Source organism: Tachyglossus aculeatus, chromosome 2 (genome assembly GCF_015852505.1).
Source record: "Tachyglossus aculeatus isolate mTacAcu1 chromosome 2, mTacAcu1.pri, whole genome shotgun sequence".
NCBI classification, from domain to species: domain Eukaryota; kingdom Metazoa; phylum Chordata; class Mammalia; order Monotremata; family Tachyglossidae; genus Tachyglossus; species Tachyglossus aculeatus.
Genome location: NC_052067.1, coordinates 82,192,482 through 82,212,102, shown reverse-complemented (window position 1 = coordinate 82,212,102; position 19,621 = coordinate 82,192,482). Strand labels below are relative to the sequence as shown.

The window sequence follows — 19,621 nt, the reverse complement described above, 5'->3', positions numbered from 1 at the left end:
CAGCTTAGCCTAGTGGCAGGAACAAGGGCCTGGGATTTAGAGAACCTGGGTTCTCATCTGGGCTCTGCTACTTGTCCGCTGTGTGACCTTGGGTAAGTCACTTAATAATAATAATGATGGCATTTGTTAAGCGCTTACTATGTGCAAAGCACTGTTCTAAGCGCTGGGGGGGATACAAGGTGATCAGGTTGTCCCGCGTGAGGCTCACAGTTATCACCCTCATTTTACAGATGAGGTAACTGAGGCTCCGAGAAGTTAAGTGACTTGCCCAAGGTCACACAGCAGACACATGGTGGAGCCAGGATTTCTCTGTGCCCTCACCTACAAAATGGAGATTCAACACCTACTCTCCCACCATGTGGGACCTGATTATTTTGTATTCATTCATTCATTCAGTCACATTTATTGGGCGCTTACTGTGCGTAGAGCACTGTACTAAGCACTTGGAAAGTACAATTCGGCAACAAATAGAGACACCACCTATCCAACAACTGGTTGTATCTACCCCAGTGCTTAGTACAGTCCTTGAAATATAGAAAGCATTTAACAAATACCACTTAATCCAGTGCATGCTCACAGTCAGAACTCAGTAAATAAGACTGATGACTTTTACAGAGGAGGCCTGCCCAAAGTTCATGGCAGCTAATCTCAATAATGTTCAGGGTTATTCGTGGTAAAGACAAAGATGTGACTTGGAGGTGTCCCTCTTCAGAAAAACCATCTTCAGCTTGAGAAGCGAGGCTGGGTCTCCATCCTACTCCATAAATCCCTATTATACCCAGGGCAGTGTCATGCATATAGTGGATGATTAAATATTTGTAGATGAAGATGATATAATGGCAATCTGCCAGCGTGGAAGACAGCATATAAGAAACAGGTCAAGTGGCATTTCAATTAAAGAATTCCCTTCACCCGTGACAGCAGTACCTTATAGAAGAAATTAGTTGTGTAAAAATATCATTATGACATTACGGAAGAACCCACCCAAATTTTTTTTAAATGGTATTTGTTAAGCACTTACTATGTGTCAGGCACTATACTAAGTGCTGGGGTAGGTACAAGCTAATCGAGTTGGACACAGGCCATGTGCTACATGAGGCTCACAGTCTTAATGCCTATATTATAGATGAGGTAACTGAGGCACAGAAAAGTTACTTTTTTATGGTAATTATTAAGCACTTACTAGGTGTCAGGCACTGTTCTAAGCTCCGGGGTAGACACAAGCTAATGAGGTTGGACACGGTCCCTGTCCCACTTGGGGCTCACAGTCTTAATCTCCATTTTACAGATGAGGTAACTGAGGCACAGAAGAGTGAAGTGACTTGCCCAAAGTCACACAGCAGGAAGTGGCAGAGCTGGGATTAGAACCAAGATCCTTCTGAGCCCCTCCTTTTTCCTCTCCTCCTCCTCCTTCCCTCCCCAACCCTCCCCGGCCCTTCCCTCTTCCCATCCCCACAGCACTTGTGTATATTTGTACATATTTATTACTCAATCTATTTTATTAATGATGTGTATTTAGCTATAATTCTATTTATTCTGTTGGTATTGACACCTGTCTACTTGTTTTATTTTGTCTGTCTCCCCTTTCTAGACTGTTAGCCCGTTGTTGGATAGGGACTGTCTCCCTATGTTGCTGATTTGTACTTCCCAAGCGCTTAGTACAGTGCTCTGCACACAGTAAGCGCTCAATAAATACGACTGAATGAATGAATGAATGAATGCTCAGGCCCATGCTCTATTCACTAGGCCATGTGGAATTCTGAAATTAAGAATTTCATGCTGAATTAATCGGCATAACTGGCCACAGATGTGAAGCAGCAACTGCACCACTGCCACTTAAGACCAAACATGAGCACTACCAATGGTCGGGCTACTGAAATTTTCCCAATTATAAAAGTGCAAGGGCGGTCACAGTTTTCTAAATGTTTTGGTGGGCTGGAGGCTGTTTGAATGGAGAGGAAGGGGAGGCAGAGCTGTGGCCCCAACATCCCCACAACCCTGGGAGACCCCGCTCTTCCTCAAAGCCCCTCCCCAGTTATCTCACTGTGCCTCGTTCTCGCCTGTCCCCCCTGGCCCGGAATGCCCTCCCTCCACACATCTGCCAAGCTAGCTCTCTTCCTCCCTTCAAAGCCTTACTGAGAACTCACCTCCTCCAGGAGGCCTTCCCAGACTGAGCCCCCTCCTTCCTCTCCCCTTCATCCCCCACCTCATCCCCCCCCGCCCTACCTCCTTCCCCTCCCCACAGCACCTGTATATGTCTGTACAGATTTATTACTCTATACAATTATATATATTATATATTATATATATTTATACTCTATACAATTATATAGATTACTCTATAATCTATATAGATTATTACTCTCATCCTATCCTGTCTGGATTACTGCATCAGCCTTCTCTCTGATCTCCCATCCTCGTGTCTCTCTCCACTTCAATCCATACTTCATGCTGCTGCCCGGATTATCTTTGTCCAGAAACGCTCTGGGCATATTACTCCCCTCCTCAAAAATCTCCAGTGGCTACCAATCAATCTGCGCATCAGGCAGAAACTCCTCACCCTGGGCTTCAAGGCTGTCCATCACCTCGCCCCCTCCTACCTCACCTCCCTTCTCTCCTTCTACGGCCCACCCCGCACCCTCCGCTCCTCCGCCGCTAATCTCCTCACAGTACCTCGCTCTCGCCTGTCCCGCCATCGACCCCCGACCCACGTCATCCCCCGGGCCTGGAATGCCCTCCCTCTGCCCATCCGCCAAGCTAGCTCTCTTCCTCCCTTCAAGGCCCTGCTGAGAGCTCACCTCCTCCAGGAGGCCTTCCCAGACTGAGCCCCTTCCTTCCTCTCCCCCTCCTCCCTCTCTCCATCCCCCCATCTTACCTCATTCCCTTCCCCACAGCACCTGTATATATGTATATATGTTTGTACATATTTATTACTCTATTTATTTATTTATTTATTTTATTTGTACATATCTATTCTATTCATTTTATTTTGTTAGTATGTTTGGTTTGTTCTCTGTCTCCCCCTTTTAGACTGTGAGCCCACTGTTGGGTAGGGACTGTCTCTATATGTTGCCAATTTGTACTTCCCTAGCTCTTAGTACAGTGCTCTGCACATAGTAAGCACTCAATAAATACAATTGATGATGATGATGATGATTACTCTATTTTACTTGTACATATTTTCTATTCTATTTCTTTTATTTTGTTAATATGTGTTGTTTTGTTGTCTGTCTCCCCCTTCTAGACTGTGAGCCCGCTATTGAGTAGGGACCATCTCTGTATGTTACCAACTTCTACTTCCCAAGTGCTTAGTACAGTGCTCTGCACACAGTAAGTGCTCAATAAATACGATTAAATGAATGAATGAATGTTGCCCTGTGAGTAAGCACAAGGAAATCTCCAATCCCCAACTGGATCTGGGAGGGTCCTCCCCCTACATTCATCAGTTCTGCAGCAAAGCCCTTTGCAAGAGGGGGCTTGGATCTCACATTCAAGACCAAGAGAAGTGGCCTTGGCTGGCACATGCAGGGAAAAGCAGAGCCAAGCAGGAGACCTGGATCAGCTGGACAAAGCCCAAACCCAGCTGGCTTGGGTACTACTAGAAGACCAAGCAATATTGAGTGGAGGATGTAGAGCATGGGCCTGGGAATCAGAAGGACCTGGGTTCAAATCCCAGCTCTGCCACTTGCCCGCTGGGTGACCTTGGGAAAGTCACTTCACTGTGCCTCAGTTACCTCAGTTGTAAAATGGGAATTAAGACTGTGAGCCTTAATGGGTCAGGGACTGTGTCCAATCTGATTGCCTAGAGTTTAGAACAGTACTTTACACACAGTAAACACTTAACAAATACCATTATTATAATTAATACTATTATTAATAATAGTAATAAAGAACACTATACCTTTTCCATTTGGACTTATCACCCATTAAAAAGGACATCAAACCAATTTAGCGTGAGATTAATGCAATCAAAGAAATAATAATAATAATAATTGTTGTATTTGTTAAGTGCTTACTGTGTGCCAGGCACTTTACTAAGCACTGGGGTGGATACAAGTCCCACATGGGGCTCCCACTCTCAATCCCCATTTACAGATGACATAACTGAGGTGCAGAGAAGTGAAATGACTCGCCTAAGGTCACAAAGACAACAGGTGGAGGAGCCAGGATTAGAACCCATGACCTTCTGACTTTCAGGCCCAGGCTTTATCCACTAAGCCATGCAGAAATGCAAAGACTGCTTTTCTGGAATAATAATAATAATAATAATGGCATTTATTAAGTGCTTACTATGTGCAAAGTAATGGAATGGAGACTGTTCAGCGGACTGCAGTGTTACAGACAACAGTTAGGGTTGTTTGACCAAGCAGAGGGCCACAATCTTTTTTTAGTATTTGGTGCTTGGGCAGGCCAGAGCCTAAAATAATAATAATAATGTTGGTATTTGTTAAGCGCTTACTATATGCCGAGCACCGTTCTAAGTGCTGGGGTCTAGGTAATCAGGTTGTCCCACGTAGGGCTCACAGTCTCAATCCCCATTTTACAGATGAGGTAACTGAAGCACCGAGAAGTTAAGTGACTTGCCCAAAGTCACACAGCTGACAAGTGGCAGAGGCGGGATTAGAACCCACTACCTCTGACTCCTAAATCCAGGCTCTTTCCACTAAGCCACGCTGCTTCTCTGCTTCTCTAAAAATCCAGTCCTAATAGGGCTCTTTGAAACAGGACCTATGGCAATATGTGATTGGGAGTTTTGCTATCATAAAGCAGCTCCTTTACTATACACTATACATTACACACTATACACTGTACCATAGTTTGTGTTAAGACACAGGGACCAGATAAAATAAAAATGATCAGACCTGAGCTCTGCCTCCAGAGAGTTCATAATCTAAAATGTGGAGGGGAGAGTTAAAAAGTAGTAAAAGTCTGACTCTCAAAAACTGACACTGAAATAATGATTAAGGAACTTCAGAAAACAATTCCAACAGTCTCTCTAGGGCCCCTCTGCATCCTTGGCTTCAAATGCCCAAGTTACCCTGTAGACTGCAAACTAATCGAGGGGAAGGAACGTGTCTACCCAAACTGTTGTATTATACTCTCCCAAGTGCTTAGTAGAGCTCTGCCAATTGTCAGCTGTGTGACTTTGGGCAAGTCACTTAACTTCTCTGGGCCTCAGTTACCTCATCTGTAAAATGGGGATTAAGACTGTGAGCCCCCCATGGGACAACCTGATCACCTTGTAACCTCCCCAGTGCTTAGAACAGTGCTTTGCACATAGTTATTGCTTAATAAATGTCATTATTATTAGTAGTAGTAGTAGTAGTACAGTGCTCTTCCCTCAGTAAGCACTCAATAAATACGAGTGCTCCCTTTATTCATTCCCCCTCTCAGACCCACAGTACTGTAATTTCTTTATTTATACCACTGTCTGTCTTCCCCTCTAGACTGTAAACTTGTTGTGGGCAGGGAATGTCTGTTAATTGTTCTGTTGTACTCTTCCAATGGCTTATTAAGTGCTCTGCACACAGTGAGCACTCAATAAATTCAACTGATGGATAGAGTGAATGATCCCAACTTTCAACACAATTTAAGAGGGGGTGCTCCTCCGTGTTATTCCTCTGGAGGAGGAGGAGGCCTACCTCATTTGCTCCTGGAAAATCTGGAAAGTGGTGGTAGTCGTGTATGTGTGGGAGGATGGTGGGGAAAGGAGACACACCAAATCTCAACCTCCACAACCTGAGGATGTCTGGTGGCCAGGCAATCCTAGATTGCATGATCACATCTTTATGTCCCCCTCCCCAGGTCAATTTCCCTCTGCCATTTTTCCAAGGGCAGGTAGGTAAACTGTATTGTCAGCAGCTGCTGAGGGACATTGGATAAGTATCAGGTAGGGAAACCAGGTAAGGTATGGTCCTTGAATTCTCCTGAGCATAAAGGGGAGGGTTAGGTTTGATATTCTGTCCTTTCTGAATCCCATAAAACAACAATTGAGAGTCGGCTACATTCAAAGTTTCCCGTACCTAAATGATAGTACCTTTGGTAAAATGCCATTGTTCGTCCCTGCATTAGGTCCCCAATGCCTATTTAGAAAATAGAATTCAACTTAATTAGGTACTGCATGACGTTTTCCTGACAATTCCCCCCAAATCAATTTTCAATGCCTGCCAGGAAAAATAATTTAACAGAAAAAAATTATGCTTAACTGAATTTTTGTCAAAAATCCTGGGAAACGATTTCAAAGCTAGTGATCTCTAGGACAACTGAAAACACAGGATTCCTAACTTGCTTGTTTTGGAAAAAGTGGGAATGCAAATCTTGAAGGAAAATTATTTTCAATTATGCATTATTTTCTGAAAAAGAATAATTTCATAAGGCTCCACAAAGTGTAACATGCTGTGCAAAATACTGAATTAGATTCTTTCTGGCTAGGCATGAGATAAGTGCACCACTAGGAGGGAAATGACTTAAAAGAGTTTATTGCGCTGACCTAACCTTTGTACACCAAGCTAAGCTGTGCACCAATAACATTCAGGCAACCTGAAAGCTGCATCCCATTTGCATCTCAGTTTGCATTTGAAAGAAGATAAATGAACAGGATCACAATATTGCCTTGCATTGCCACTTTCTTGATAAATGAAAATAAGTTGTTTTATGAGTTTCTGAGCAGTAAAACTTTGCCGTTTATCAGTTTTCTCCCCACCCTGTAATTACATTCAGGAAGTAGCTGGCTATGAGCTCGGTTTATGATTTTGGTAGGTCTCTTCAACCTGGGCTTTAGCAGATTGGCTGTTAGTGGGCTTTTAGACTGTGAGCCCACTGTTGGGCAGGGACTGTCTCTATATGTTGCCAATTTGTACTTCCCAAGCGCTTAGTATAGTGCTCTGCACACAGTAAGCGCTCAATAAATACGATTGATGATGATTGGGATCTGGAGATTCTAGACAACTCTGCCTTTATCTTAAGTTCCTACAAGGGAGCCTACAAAGTACACCTAAAGTAGAGAGAAAGCATTTCTTGGTGAAAAACGTGTTTAATCAACCAGTGCTATTTATATGTAATGCTTACTACGTGCAGGGCACTGTACTAAACACTTGGGAGAGTACAATACAACAAAGTTAGCAGACATGTTTCCTGCTCACAATATTCCCATCAAAAGCTAGCTCTCTTCCTCCCTTCAAGGCCCTGCTGAGAGCTCACCTCCTCCAGGAGGCCTTCCCAGACTGAGCCCCTTCCTTCCTCTCCCCCTCGTCCCCCTCTCCATCCCCCCATCTTACCTCCTTCCCTTCCCCACAGCACCTGTATATATGTATATATGGTTGTACATATTTATTACTCTATTTATTTATTTATTTATTTTACTTGTACATATCTATCCTATTTATTTTATTTTGTTAGTATGTTTGGTTTTGTTCTCTGTCTCCCCCTTTTAGACTGTGAGCCCACTGCTGGGTAGGGACTGTCTCTATGTGTTGCCAATTTGTACTTCCCAAGCGCTTAGTAGAGTGCTCTGCACATAGTAAGCGCTCAATAAATACGATTGATGATGATGATGAAAAGCATCAATACTAGCTCAGCAATGTTACAAATGGTCAGATTAACCTGTTCAACTGCTCTGAACAGATGCACACATTATTACTGTACTGACAAATCAAATGCTTTCACTTTACACAATTTCCTGTTCCCAAAGGACCAAAGTTGGAGTCAAAATGAGTAGTTTTCTGAATGAGCTTAGGAAAAATGATCATCATTAATAATTTGGGAGGTTTTTTTTCAAAACCGTTTGACACTAATTTAAGCTTCCATTATATAATACAAAGTCCTCTCACTGCAAGGAATTCTGGTGAGATAGATCAGAACTCTCTTAGGCAGTTGTTGATTTTGACTTTGCAACTTTGTACAATTATCATTATTCTAATTAATGGCCAAAGTGTTTTGCTATTTTATGAAATTCTTATTTAGATGACATTTCTTCATCATTTTTCTTCCTATTTTGACCTGGCCACCTGTGTTAGTGTTGGACAGATGCTACCCACCTTTTAAAAAATGGCTGGATCCCCTTTGCTTGATCTAGTTATAGGTAAAAACTCCACTTGATTGAGTAACTGGTCACTGACACTAGGCTCTAGTATCATAATACTGTAAATTGGACTATAAACTCATTATGGTCAGGGAATGTGACCGCTAATTCTATTTTATGGTACCCTCCCAAGCACTTAGTGCAGTGCTCTGCACATAGTAAGCGGTCAATAAATGCCACTGATTGATTGAATAAATTAGAAGGGGTAAGAAGGTGAATTAACCATCACTGTAATGGAAAAGAACAGGAAATGATGGTAGAAATCACAAATATCTGTGTTGAATCTAGCTTATTGACATTGCTCAAATCTGACCAGTTTTCACTTTCAATTGTGACTTTTTAAAAAAATGCATTATTTAAACCCACTAATGCTACACATTTCACTTATTGTCTGCAAGGGCTTCTAATTCTTTGGAACTTTAACATTTCAGGTTAACTTTAACGAAAAGGATAGGTTTGGAATCTGCTGTGCTCAGGTTTCTGTACAGCTGCAGCCCTGAACACTAAAATAAGAGTGTATTGAAAAGGCGGAGTATACTTGTTCTTAGCTGGGTTGCCAGTACAGTTTAATAACTTCAAGGAAGAAATAGGAAAATGTTTTTAAAAAGAGCTTCCTTATGAATTCAGCAGCTAATTCCCTTTGATTTGCAAATAGGTTTTTACTGAAAGTAAACATCAGCACTTTCTCCCATTTGGACTTAACTATTAACTAACTTTTATACCTGTCTTTCAGGGTTCAGACAATGAACTTTTCCCTGATTAATCTGAGTCTATTACATTTCCAGTGGTAGATTAAGCAGGTACAGCTATTCATTCTCAACTACATCTAGTCTTCTTCTTCCGGGGAGAGCTCTATGACAAAGATTTTAAAGGTGAGGACGTACTTGTCCTTCGTGTCAAAGACAACACTACGGGAGGACGTACTTGTCCTCTGTGTCAAAGCCACCACTATGGGTGGTGAGACTCCCTACGTGTAGCTGAAAAGATTTCCACACAACCAGCAATCTCTGTGGCCTAGTGCATACATACAGGCTGTGTTTCGCTCAACTAGTCACTCTGCCTGGTATCGTTTCTGATTTTGACTCTTGGTTTCACATTCGTCCTGAGTTCCTGCTCTCAAGCACAATTCCTGATTGCTTTAATCCAAATTAGTCGGTTGCCTACTGTTGTTTTTACCTAATGTACTGGAGATTTTTATTCTGAAAATCTTTAATGATTTTTCTGCCCTCTTAACGAACACTGTTCGTGACTCCTGGGTAATTTGGATTTCGTATGCTCAGCAATTATGTGTGTGGAGTTGGAGAGACTGCTGTGGCTCTTCAGTGCCCTGACCATTGTGTTGTAAGCCACAAATGAAAATGCTAGAAGCATAGGGTGATAAGGGTGTGGGTTCTCCCTCCCCACCCCTCAAGAAGCAGCATCGGCCTGGGAATCAGAAGGACCTGAGTTCTAGTCTTGGCTCCGACACTCATCTGCTGTGTGACCTTGGGCTAGCCACTTAACTTCTCTGTGCTTAAGTTTCCTCATCTGTAAAATGGGGATTGAAACTGCAAACCCCACGTGGGACATGGACTGTGTCCAGTCTGATTAGTTTGTATCTAACGCAGCATCTAGTACAGTGCCTGGCACACAATAAGCGCTTAACAGATACCATAAAAAAACCCCAAACAAAAACAAACCTTTTGTGCAGAATGCCCTAACCAGCTGTTTCAGACATTTAATTCCTTCTTCAATCTCCCTGTCTTCCTGCCCTCTTAGCTCTTGCCCCTAATGACCTGGCCCTGGGCTTTATTGATACAATTGAAGCCATCAGATGTAATCTCCCTAAAATCTCTCCTGCTCCTTTCCGGCCCCCCCCTCCTTCTGCCCCTTCTTCAACTCTCCCATCTTTCCCAGCAGTATCTGAAGCAGAGATCTCCAGCCTTCTTTCAAAACCCACCCCCTCCACCTGTGCCTCCGATCCCATCCCTTTGCACCTTATGAAAGAACTTGCCCCTCCCTTCTTCCCTCCTTGACCACCATGTTCAACTGTTCACTCTCCAATGGCTTCTTCCCCACTGCTTTCAAACATGTTCATGTCTTCCCTATTCTAAAAACACTCCCTTGACCACACGGCTCCCTCCAATTATTGCCCCATCTCCCTCCTACCATTCATCTCCAAACTCCTTGAGAGAGATCCCTAAACCCACTGTCTCCATTTCCTCTCCCCCAATTCTCTCCTTGACCCCATCTAACTTGGCTTCCATCTCCTTCCCTGCGTGGAAATTGCCTTCTCTATGGTCACCTTCTTCTTGCAAAATATACCAGCCTCTACTCTACCCCATCCTAGTCCTCCTCAACCTCTCAGCTTCCTTTGACACTCAACCACCCGCTTCTCCTAAAAACATTATCCAACCTTGGCTTCACTGACAGTGCCCTCTCTTGGTTCTCCTCCTATCTCCTTGGCCATTCATTCTCAGTCTCCTTCGTGGGCTCCTCCTCTGCCTCCCACCCCCAACTGTGGGAGTCTCTTAAGGCTCAGTTCTGGATTCCCTTCTGTTCTCCATCTACACCCACTCCCTTGGAAAACTCATTTGCTCCCATGGTTTCAACTACCATCTCTTTGTGGATGATTCTCAAATCTCCCTTTCCAGCCCTGACCTCTCTCCTTCTCTGCAAGTCTCATATTTCCTTCTGCCTTCAGGACACCTCTACTTGGATATCCTGCTGACATTTCAGACTGAATATGTCCAATACAGAACTCATCTTCCCACCCAAATCCTGTCATTTCCCCGTCTTTCCCATAAATGCTGTCAACATCACTATCCTCCCTGTTTCACAAGTTTGTAACGTTGGCATTATCCTCAACTCATCTCACCATTCAACCCACATATATGATCAATCTGTCACCAAATCCTGTTAATTGTACCTTCACAACCTCATAAAAATCTGTCCTTTCTTATTCATCCAACCTGCTACTATGCTGAGCCAAGCAATTAACATATCCCAGCGTGGCTCAGTGGAAAGAGCCCGGGCTTTTGGAGTCAGAGGTCATGGGTTCAAATCCCAGCTCCACCACTTGTCAGCTGTGTGACTTTGGGCAAGTCACTTCACTTCTCTGGGCCTCGGTTACGTCATCTGTAAAATGTGGATGAAAACTGTGAGCCCCCCGTGGGACAACCTGATCACCTTGTAACCTCCCTAACGCTTAGAACAGTGCTTTGCACATAGTAAGCACTTAATAAATGCTATCATTATTATTTATTATCCCACCTTGACTACTGCAACAGCCTCCTCACTGATAACCCTGCCTCCTGTCTCTTCCCGTTCCAGTTTTACTTCACTCTAAAAAACTGTTCAGTTTACATCTCCCCACTCCTCAAAAACCTCCAATGGCTGCCAACCCACCTCTGCATCAAACAACTCCTTCTTACCATTGGCAAAAAAGCACTCCTATCATACCTTGACGATTTCCTACAACCAGCCAGTCAGCTCGCTAGGCTTCCTGGGCACCAACCTACTCACTTTACCTCCATCTCATTTATCAGTCAAACAATTGTATTTATTGAACATCTCTTGGGTGCAGAGCACTGTACTGAGCGTTTGGGAGAGTACAGTACAACAGAGTGGGTGGACACTTTTCCTGTTCACAATGAGATTACAGTCTCATTTATCTTGACGTCAACCCTTTGCCCACATCCTCTCTTTGGCCTGGAACTCCCTCCTACATATAATAATAATAATAATAATAATAATAATAATAATAATAATAGCATTTACTAAGTGCTTACTATGTGCAAAGCACTGTTCTAAGCACTGGGGAGGTTACAAGGTGATCAGGTTGTCCCAAGGGGGCTCACAGTCTTAATCCCCATTTTACAGATGAGGGAACTGAGGCCCAGAGAAGTGAAGTGACTTGCCCAAAGTCACATAGCTGACAAGTGGCGGAGCCAGGATTTGAACCCATGACCTCTGACTCCAAAGTCCGTGCTCTTTCCACTGAGCCACGCTGCTTCTCGTGGACCTGGATCATATATAATCTCGTGGATATCTGATCTTGTGGATCATATATAACAGACCACCATTCTCTTCACCTTCAAAGCCTTTATAAGATCACACGTCTCTTCCAAGAAGCCTTCCCCAACTAAGCCCACATCAGCCCTACTTCCTCTATTCATTCATTAAATCATATTTATTGAGCTCTTACTGTATGCAGAGCACTGTACTAAGCACTTGGGAAGTACAAATCGGCAGCATGTAGAGATGGTCCCTATCCACCAATGGGTTCACAGTCTAGAGGGGGGAGATAGACAACAAAACAAAACACGTAAACAGGTGTCAAAACCATCAGAATAAATAGAATTATAGCTATATGCACACCATTAACAAAATAAATAGAATAGTAAATATGTACAAGTAAAATAAATACAGTTGTAAATCTGTACACATATATATATACAGGTGCTGTGGGAAGGGGAAGGAGGTAGGGTGGGTTGGAGGAGGAGAGAAAAAAGGGGGATCAATCTGGGAAGGCCTCCAGGAGGAGGTGAGCTCTCAGTAGGGCTTTGAAGGGAGCAAGAGAGCAAGTTTGGCAGATGTGTGGAAGGAGGGTATTCCAGGCAAGGGGGGAGGATATGTGCCGAGGGTCAACAGCAGGACAGGTGAGACGAGGCCCAGTGAGCAGGTTAGTGGCAGAGGAGTGGAGGGTGTGAGCTGGGCTGGAGAAGGAGAGAAGGGAGGTGAGGTAGGAGGGGGCGCGGGGATGGAGAGTTTTCCTTCCTCCCTCCCTCCCTTCCTTCCTTCCTTCCTATTTATTGAGCGCTTACTGGGTGCAGAGCATTGTACTAAGCGCTTGGATCTGAACCCTTAAAGCACTTGATGTTCACACATCCCTCTGCCCGACAACACTTATGCACATATTCATAATTTATTTAAATATCTATCACCCCTCAAAAGTGTAAATCCCTGCTGGGCAGGGGAACATGTCTACCAACTCTCTTGTACTGAATTCTCCCAAGTGCTCAGCACAGTGCTCCGCACGCAGTGTGTGCTCCATGAATATCACTGACTGATTGACAGCTCATACCCTGACCTCTAAGGAGCCTCTATAACCTACAGAACAGGTGCAGACCAAATTTCTGAATAGAAAAAAATAAAATCCATAATAAGGTATAATAATAAAATTAATATCTACGGCTTGTAGATATTAATAATCATATTCATCACCATATTCAAATTCATAATCACAATCAAACTCATCCTATTTAAACTCCAGTGGAGTGAACAATTCTGTTTGCTCGATCTACTTTTTTTTTACCATACTGTAAAACTTCAGTCATCACCTCTTTCAACCTTCTTTTTTTTTTTGTCAATCTTCATTCAAAAGTTGCTTCAGATCCCTGATTATCACAGTTTTTTTTTTCTCTCTGCCTTCTCCAACTAAAGCTAAACTGTCCTTTATCAGGCCTTGGTGACCTCAAAGAGCTAAGAGTTGAGAAGCAATGAGGCCTAATGGGTACAGCACAGGCTTGCGAGTCAGGAGTGGTGGAATTCTAATCCCAACTCTGAGACTTCTCTGCAGTGTGACTTTGGGCAAGTCACTTAACTTCTCTGTGCCTCAGTTACCTCATCTGTGAAACGAGGTTTAAAGCCGTGAGCCCCTTGTAGGACCTAGACTGTGTAAAATCTGACCGTAATAATAATAATGGCATTTATTAAGCACTTACTATGTGCAAAGCACTGTTCTAAGCGCTGGGGAGGTTACAAGGTGATCAGGTTGTCCCACGGGGGGCTCACAGCTTTAATCCCCATTTTACAGATGAGGAAACTGAGGCCCAGTGAAGTGAAGTGACTTACCCAAAGTCACACAGCTGACAAGTGGCAGAGCCGGGATTTGAACCCCTGACCTCTGACTCCAAAGCCCGGGCTCTTTCCACTGAGCCACGCTGCTTCTCAGGGCCTGGCACATAGTAAGAACTGAATACCATAAAAAAAGTCACTCCAATTTATCACCTTACTATCAGCAGAATCAAGCTGAATGTTGATAAAGTGAACTTGATGGAAGTCATTTTCAAAATAAGACATATTGAGCCCCATTCTATGAAGTGAATAAAATACACCTCCTTTTGCAAATAATCACCCATTTAAATAAATTATCTCTTTCAAGAAGACGATTAGGAGAAAAACCATTAGTTGTTTCTATTTACCTTGTACTCTATTTGAAGAGCTAATTTGGGGGATTTAGAGATCAATGAGTGATTGGTGTGCTAAAATTCCAGGATCCCATCTGAGAAGATTTTTTTTTTCTACTAGTGAACAAGACAATAAGCAACAAAACTCAGCTAAATATTTTTACATCTTATATAAGAGAAGTTTGAATATTATATCACACAGGAATGGAGTATGCCCACAATTTTTTGGTATTTGTGAAGCACTTACTATGTGACAGGCACTTTCTAACCCCGTTTGACAGACAAGATAACTGAGGAACAAAGAAATTAAGTGACTTGCACAAGAAGCAGGGTGGCTTAGTGGCAAGAGTGTGGGCTTGGGAGTCACAGGTTGTGGGTTCTAATCCCGGCTCCACCACTTGTCAGCTGTGAGACCTTGGGCTTAATTTAATTTTTCTGGGCCTCAGTGACCACATCTGTAAAATGGGGATGAAGACTGTGAGTCCCACATGGGACAACCTGATTCTCTTGTATCTACCCCAGCATTTAGAACAGTGCTTGGCACATAGTAATCTCTTAATAAATACCAACATCATTATTGCTATTATTATCATTATTATCATCATCATTAAGGACCCATAGCAGACAATTGGCAGAGCCAGAATTAGAACCCAGATCCTTTTGATTCCCAGGGTCAAATTCTATCCACTAGGCCATGCTGCCTCTTCAATATCTCACAACATCAACTGTTTGCCCAAGTATTCACTATTTAAAATTGCATCTATATAGTACAATAAATTAAAATCTTTCCTTCTCGAAGACTGACATTTTATCGATTAAAAAATCAGATTTAAATGAATACATTATGTGGTCATCATTCAATCGAACTGTGACTGCTCGAAGAGGGTACTAAACATGACGTAAATACGAAAAAACTCCATATAATATTTAAAACATTTGGGTACTACTTAAACCAGAAGCATATTGGGAACACCCTGAGTGGAAGTTTGCTAGCTAAAGGATGAAGGACTTTTAGTTATATAAATCTGTTAAAAGCCTAACCCAAAGACATTACCTAAATTAGGTATTGTGATTTGCTTTTAATTAATTCATCTGAGATCAGGAAACTGCTGTAAATATTACTCCTGTTAATTCTCAGGGTTTCAGATAATACGCTCCTTATTTGATTATAGCCCTTCAGCACTTAATGATCATGGGAATCTATAGTCTGCCTAGAGGAAAAAAAACTGTGCCAGGTTGCACTTTACTGAATCCTACGATGTACAAACAGAAAACAGAAATGCAAACACAGCTGCCACTGTAAAGCCTACAGGGATAAAAAAAAAAATACAAATTCAAAAGTATGTGAAATAATCCAACTACAGGAAAGAACATTATTCAAACATACTCCAGAACATCTTAGTCTATGTTTCACTTAATTACCAACATTCTGCTTTTCCCTTCAAATAATAAAATTTCCATATCATTATGACTACTTTTATACCAGCATGATTTAAAAAGGTAACTAAAATATACATTAAAGTCAAATTCTTTCGTGTTTGACTAGAGACTTGAGTAATACCCAAAGCCAGTCTTTTCTGTCATCCAACAGCCAGAAGGCAATGTTGCTCAGATTCAGTAAATAATACGTCTTATATACATATTGACTGCAATATATACCGTCAATTGTAAAATGAATAAAATGATAAAGAATACCCAATAAACCATGATAAGATGACGATGAAACTATTCTACAGTATCTTGTTAAATTAAAATAACCAAATCATTCTCATAAAATGGAGCACTAGAAAATCTAAAATTTTAATGAGTTAAAAAATAGAGTAAATTTAGGGAATTAAGACATATCTAATTTATGCTTTTTTAATGAACCCAGAGAGTACTAGCAGTTTACATTCCAGATATGTCAACTTAGGGTTAGAGAATCTATATTACACACAACCATATATTGAAATGTCTGATACACTTCAAAATATTAAATAGCACTTCTCTTCCTTCAACACTGTCCTTAATATTGCAAATCTTTAAAAAATACATTCAAGTGCTATTGATGTCTGTTTCATTCCCAGGTAGCAGTATGGCAAGAGAGCAGAATAACAAATACATCTCCCATCATTATGGAAAATCCACTGCAGATCCATAACAGCATAGTGACACCCCAAAACATCACATATAGTCAGCTCACTTTTCTCATCATAAATCAACTGGTCCAGACAATGGTGACAGTACCCAATACTACAATATTTCATTCAAAAAGTGTTGCCGTAAATTTGAATGCAAATGTGCACTTCCTCCTCCAAAGTGGAAACCGACTTTCAATCCTAGAATAGGTCTCTTGGCCTTTTAACGTATTGTTTCCAACAAGCGGTAGGACAATTTAGAAGAGACATTATATTTCATTGCTGATGGAAAACAGTGGGAAAAAAGACCACTTGGTTTGTAGAAAGCAATCAGATGGTAGAGTTCGAAGTTTCATAGAGGATAGGATGGTTGTCTACAGAGACACTGGTCAGAGAATGGCATTTTCGAGTTTTATCTCAATTTTTAAAAGGCAAAAATAGAATACCTTACCATTGGTAGTGTGACCGATGGCATTCGATTAAGCGGCTTTCCTACTGGGCTGAAACCCCCTGTGAAAAGACAAGGCTGTGAGTTTTTGCTTGTTAGCCCTCTCCAGCGAATAAGTTTTATTTTGGAAACATTATGTTAGCAGGGCACGCTACACAAAGCACTGTGAAACCTCTTCGGCAGCAGCAAAGCCAGGACCACGCATCCTTCAGTCAGGAACAGCTGGATAGTTTATCCAACTAACAGCCCTGACACCAGGCTAGCTAATCCAATACATCCATTCAAATGGTGTAGAACAATAGCCAAACAGTGTCCACATGTTGCCTCGTGCTCAAAACTGACATTATTATCTAGGCTTTGCTGCCTTTCATTTCATTGAACAGTTGCATTTTGGACTTGCAGTCACAAAAATTTTACACAGAAATGATCACAAAGACTCTGAAAGGAATTACTTCCTTATTTTATCAGAAAGAATAAGTCTATTCAGTATTTCTCTTTGATCATCTAACTTCCTACCACAACATATCTTGCTGTTTATTTTATTCAATCACCACAGTGTGCTTTGGAAAAAGAAGTACTTCTAATTCTTTCCTTTAGAAATGATTACATTGACTACTCAGCTCTGGCAAATCCTTTCATCATGTGTGAATTTATCTTTTTCTCACTACTGGTGTCCTCCGTTGCATTTCTTTTTCAGAAAACAATAATGAAAGATAAGAGAATGAGTTGACTGTCATTGGTTGGAATTAGGGTTCGAGTCGTAGTTCAAGTCCCAAGTGAGTTGGGGTCTCATTTTACTCACTTCTCCTCCAAGAGGCCTTTCCTAAGCCCTCTTTTCCTTTTCTTCAACTCCCTTCTGCGTCGTCCTGCCTTGTTCCCTTTATTCATCCGCCCTCCCAGCCCCACAGTGGTTATAGTTTATTTATATTAATTTCTGTCTCCCCCTCTAATAATAATAATAATAATGATGATGATGATGGCATTTGTTAAGCACTTACTATGTGCTATGCACTGGGGGGGATACAAGGTGACCAGGTTGTCCCATATGGGGCTCACAATCTTAACCCCCATTTTACAGATGAGTTAACTGAGGCTCAGAGAAGTTAAGTGACTTGCCCAAGGTCACACAGCAGACATGTGGCGGAGCCGGGATTTGAACCCATGACCTCTGACTCCCAAGCCCGTGCTCTTGCTGCTGAGCCATGCTGCTTCTCTAGACTGTAAGCTTGTTGTGGGCAGGGAATGTGTCTATTGTTACATTGTACTCTCCCAAGTGCTTAGCACAGTGCTCTGCACACAGTAAGTGCCCAATAAGTATGACTGTCTGACTGACTCTTCAATGTGTCTATCAAAAACCAAATTTTCCTCTAGGACAGTTGGCATGCCCACAGAAGGCTCAGAACCGTGGGATCCGGTGGTAAGAGATACAATGACAGACAATCATGTCAAATAAGGCATTCCTAGATCAACCATAAAAGCCTCTCACTTTCAAAACCATTAAATTCACATATTAAAATCAGCGTATCGGAACATTTTGTCAAAATAAAAATGAATGTGCATTCTTCATATACTTCATAAGTAGCAGGTTTACAGAGAATGAAGATACTACGAATTTCAATTTAAAGCTCCTAATTGGGACGGAACATTTTTGGAAGCAGCTGATTTGGTTAAATATTAAGGCAAGAGAGGTGTTCAAGCAAACTATGATAATTCTAGTTGAGGGGATAGCTAAGAAAATTGGGTACCTCAGAAGACGATCAAGGTAGAAGAAAAACGGGCTTTGTGATTTTTTTCTGAAGGAAGACAATTTTATTACGGTACTAAATATTGTTTTTTGCTTATAGTTTCATAATAATGAAAACTAGTAGATTTACCAGACTTTAGGAATCATCTGGGTTTTTACAACCCTACTGTCACAGGCTTATAACTGCTGCAAAACAAAAAACAACACCAAACACCACTCTTGCACATAAAGCCTCATGCTAGTGCTTTAAAAAATATTCAAACACCTATCGATTCATTATCTTAAATGAGTAGGTCTGGAAATTTGCCATTTCCAATTATTTCCATTTACAGTCAATAACTCATTAAAAATAAAATCAGAAAGAACAATTAATCCAAAAACTGTCAAATAAAAGTTATGTTTCAATGGAAGTAAGTTAAAAGCAGTTTGGCTTTGAAATGCTGTTTATCTTAAATGTGTGTTCATTCTTTTTTCTAAGAATGTATAGAGGAGGGTAAGCTTCAGAAAGAAAAAAAACTTGATTGAAAATCTAGCTTTAGCATTATTTTTGCAGTAGAGTCCTTTGAAAAAACAAATTGAGATTTACATATGGTTGTACTTTTAACCTGCTATGGCCACTTTTGGTAGCTGAAAATGGTAAATTATCTGACTTCTGAAAAATGGACTGAAATGTGGTTGTGAGGAAGGCTTCTGGAGTTATTGCGTCAGATAAATCAGGCTCACTAATGCATAGTTCAATACTAATTTGTAAGGGTTTTTTAAATGGAATTCGTTAGGCACTTACTCTGTGCCATGCACTGTACTTTGTTAAGCTTAATTTTTAATACTGGTCCTGGGAACAGCAGAAAAATATTTACCTTCTTATGGTATTTGTTAAGTGCTTACTATGTGTCAGGCACAGTTCTAAACACTGGGGTAGATAGAATATAATCAGGTTGGACACAAAACATGTCCCACGTGGGGCTCACAGTCTCAATCCCCATTTTACAGATGAGGTAACTGAGGCCCAGAGAAGTTAAGTGACTTGTCCAAAGTCACACAGCAGACAAGTGGCGGAGCCAG

The 19,621-nt window shown here is 41.6% G+C and overlaps 1 protein-coding gene across 3 annotated transcripts in view; it reads right to left on the bottom strand.

Annotated features, from left to right (window-relative positions):
- The window catches only part of AHI1 (Abelson helper integration site 1), a 261,125-nt gene that overhangs the window by 64,069 nt on the left and 177,435 nt on the right, over positions 1-19,621 (bottom strand). For all 3 annotated transcript variants that reach the window (XM_038772630.1, XM_038772621.1, XM_038772639.1), the window contains exon 20: positions 16,819-16,877. In XM_038772630.1, the coding sequence (XP_038628558.1) occupies positions 16,819-16,877 (59 nt within the window). The remainder of the gene's footprint in view (positions 1-16,818; positions 16,878-19,621) is intronic.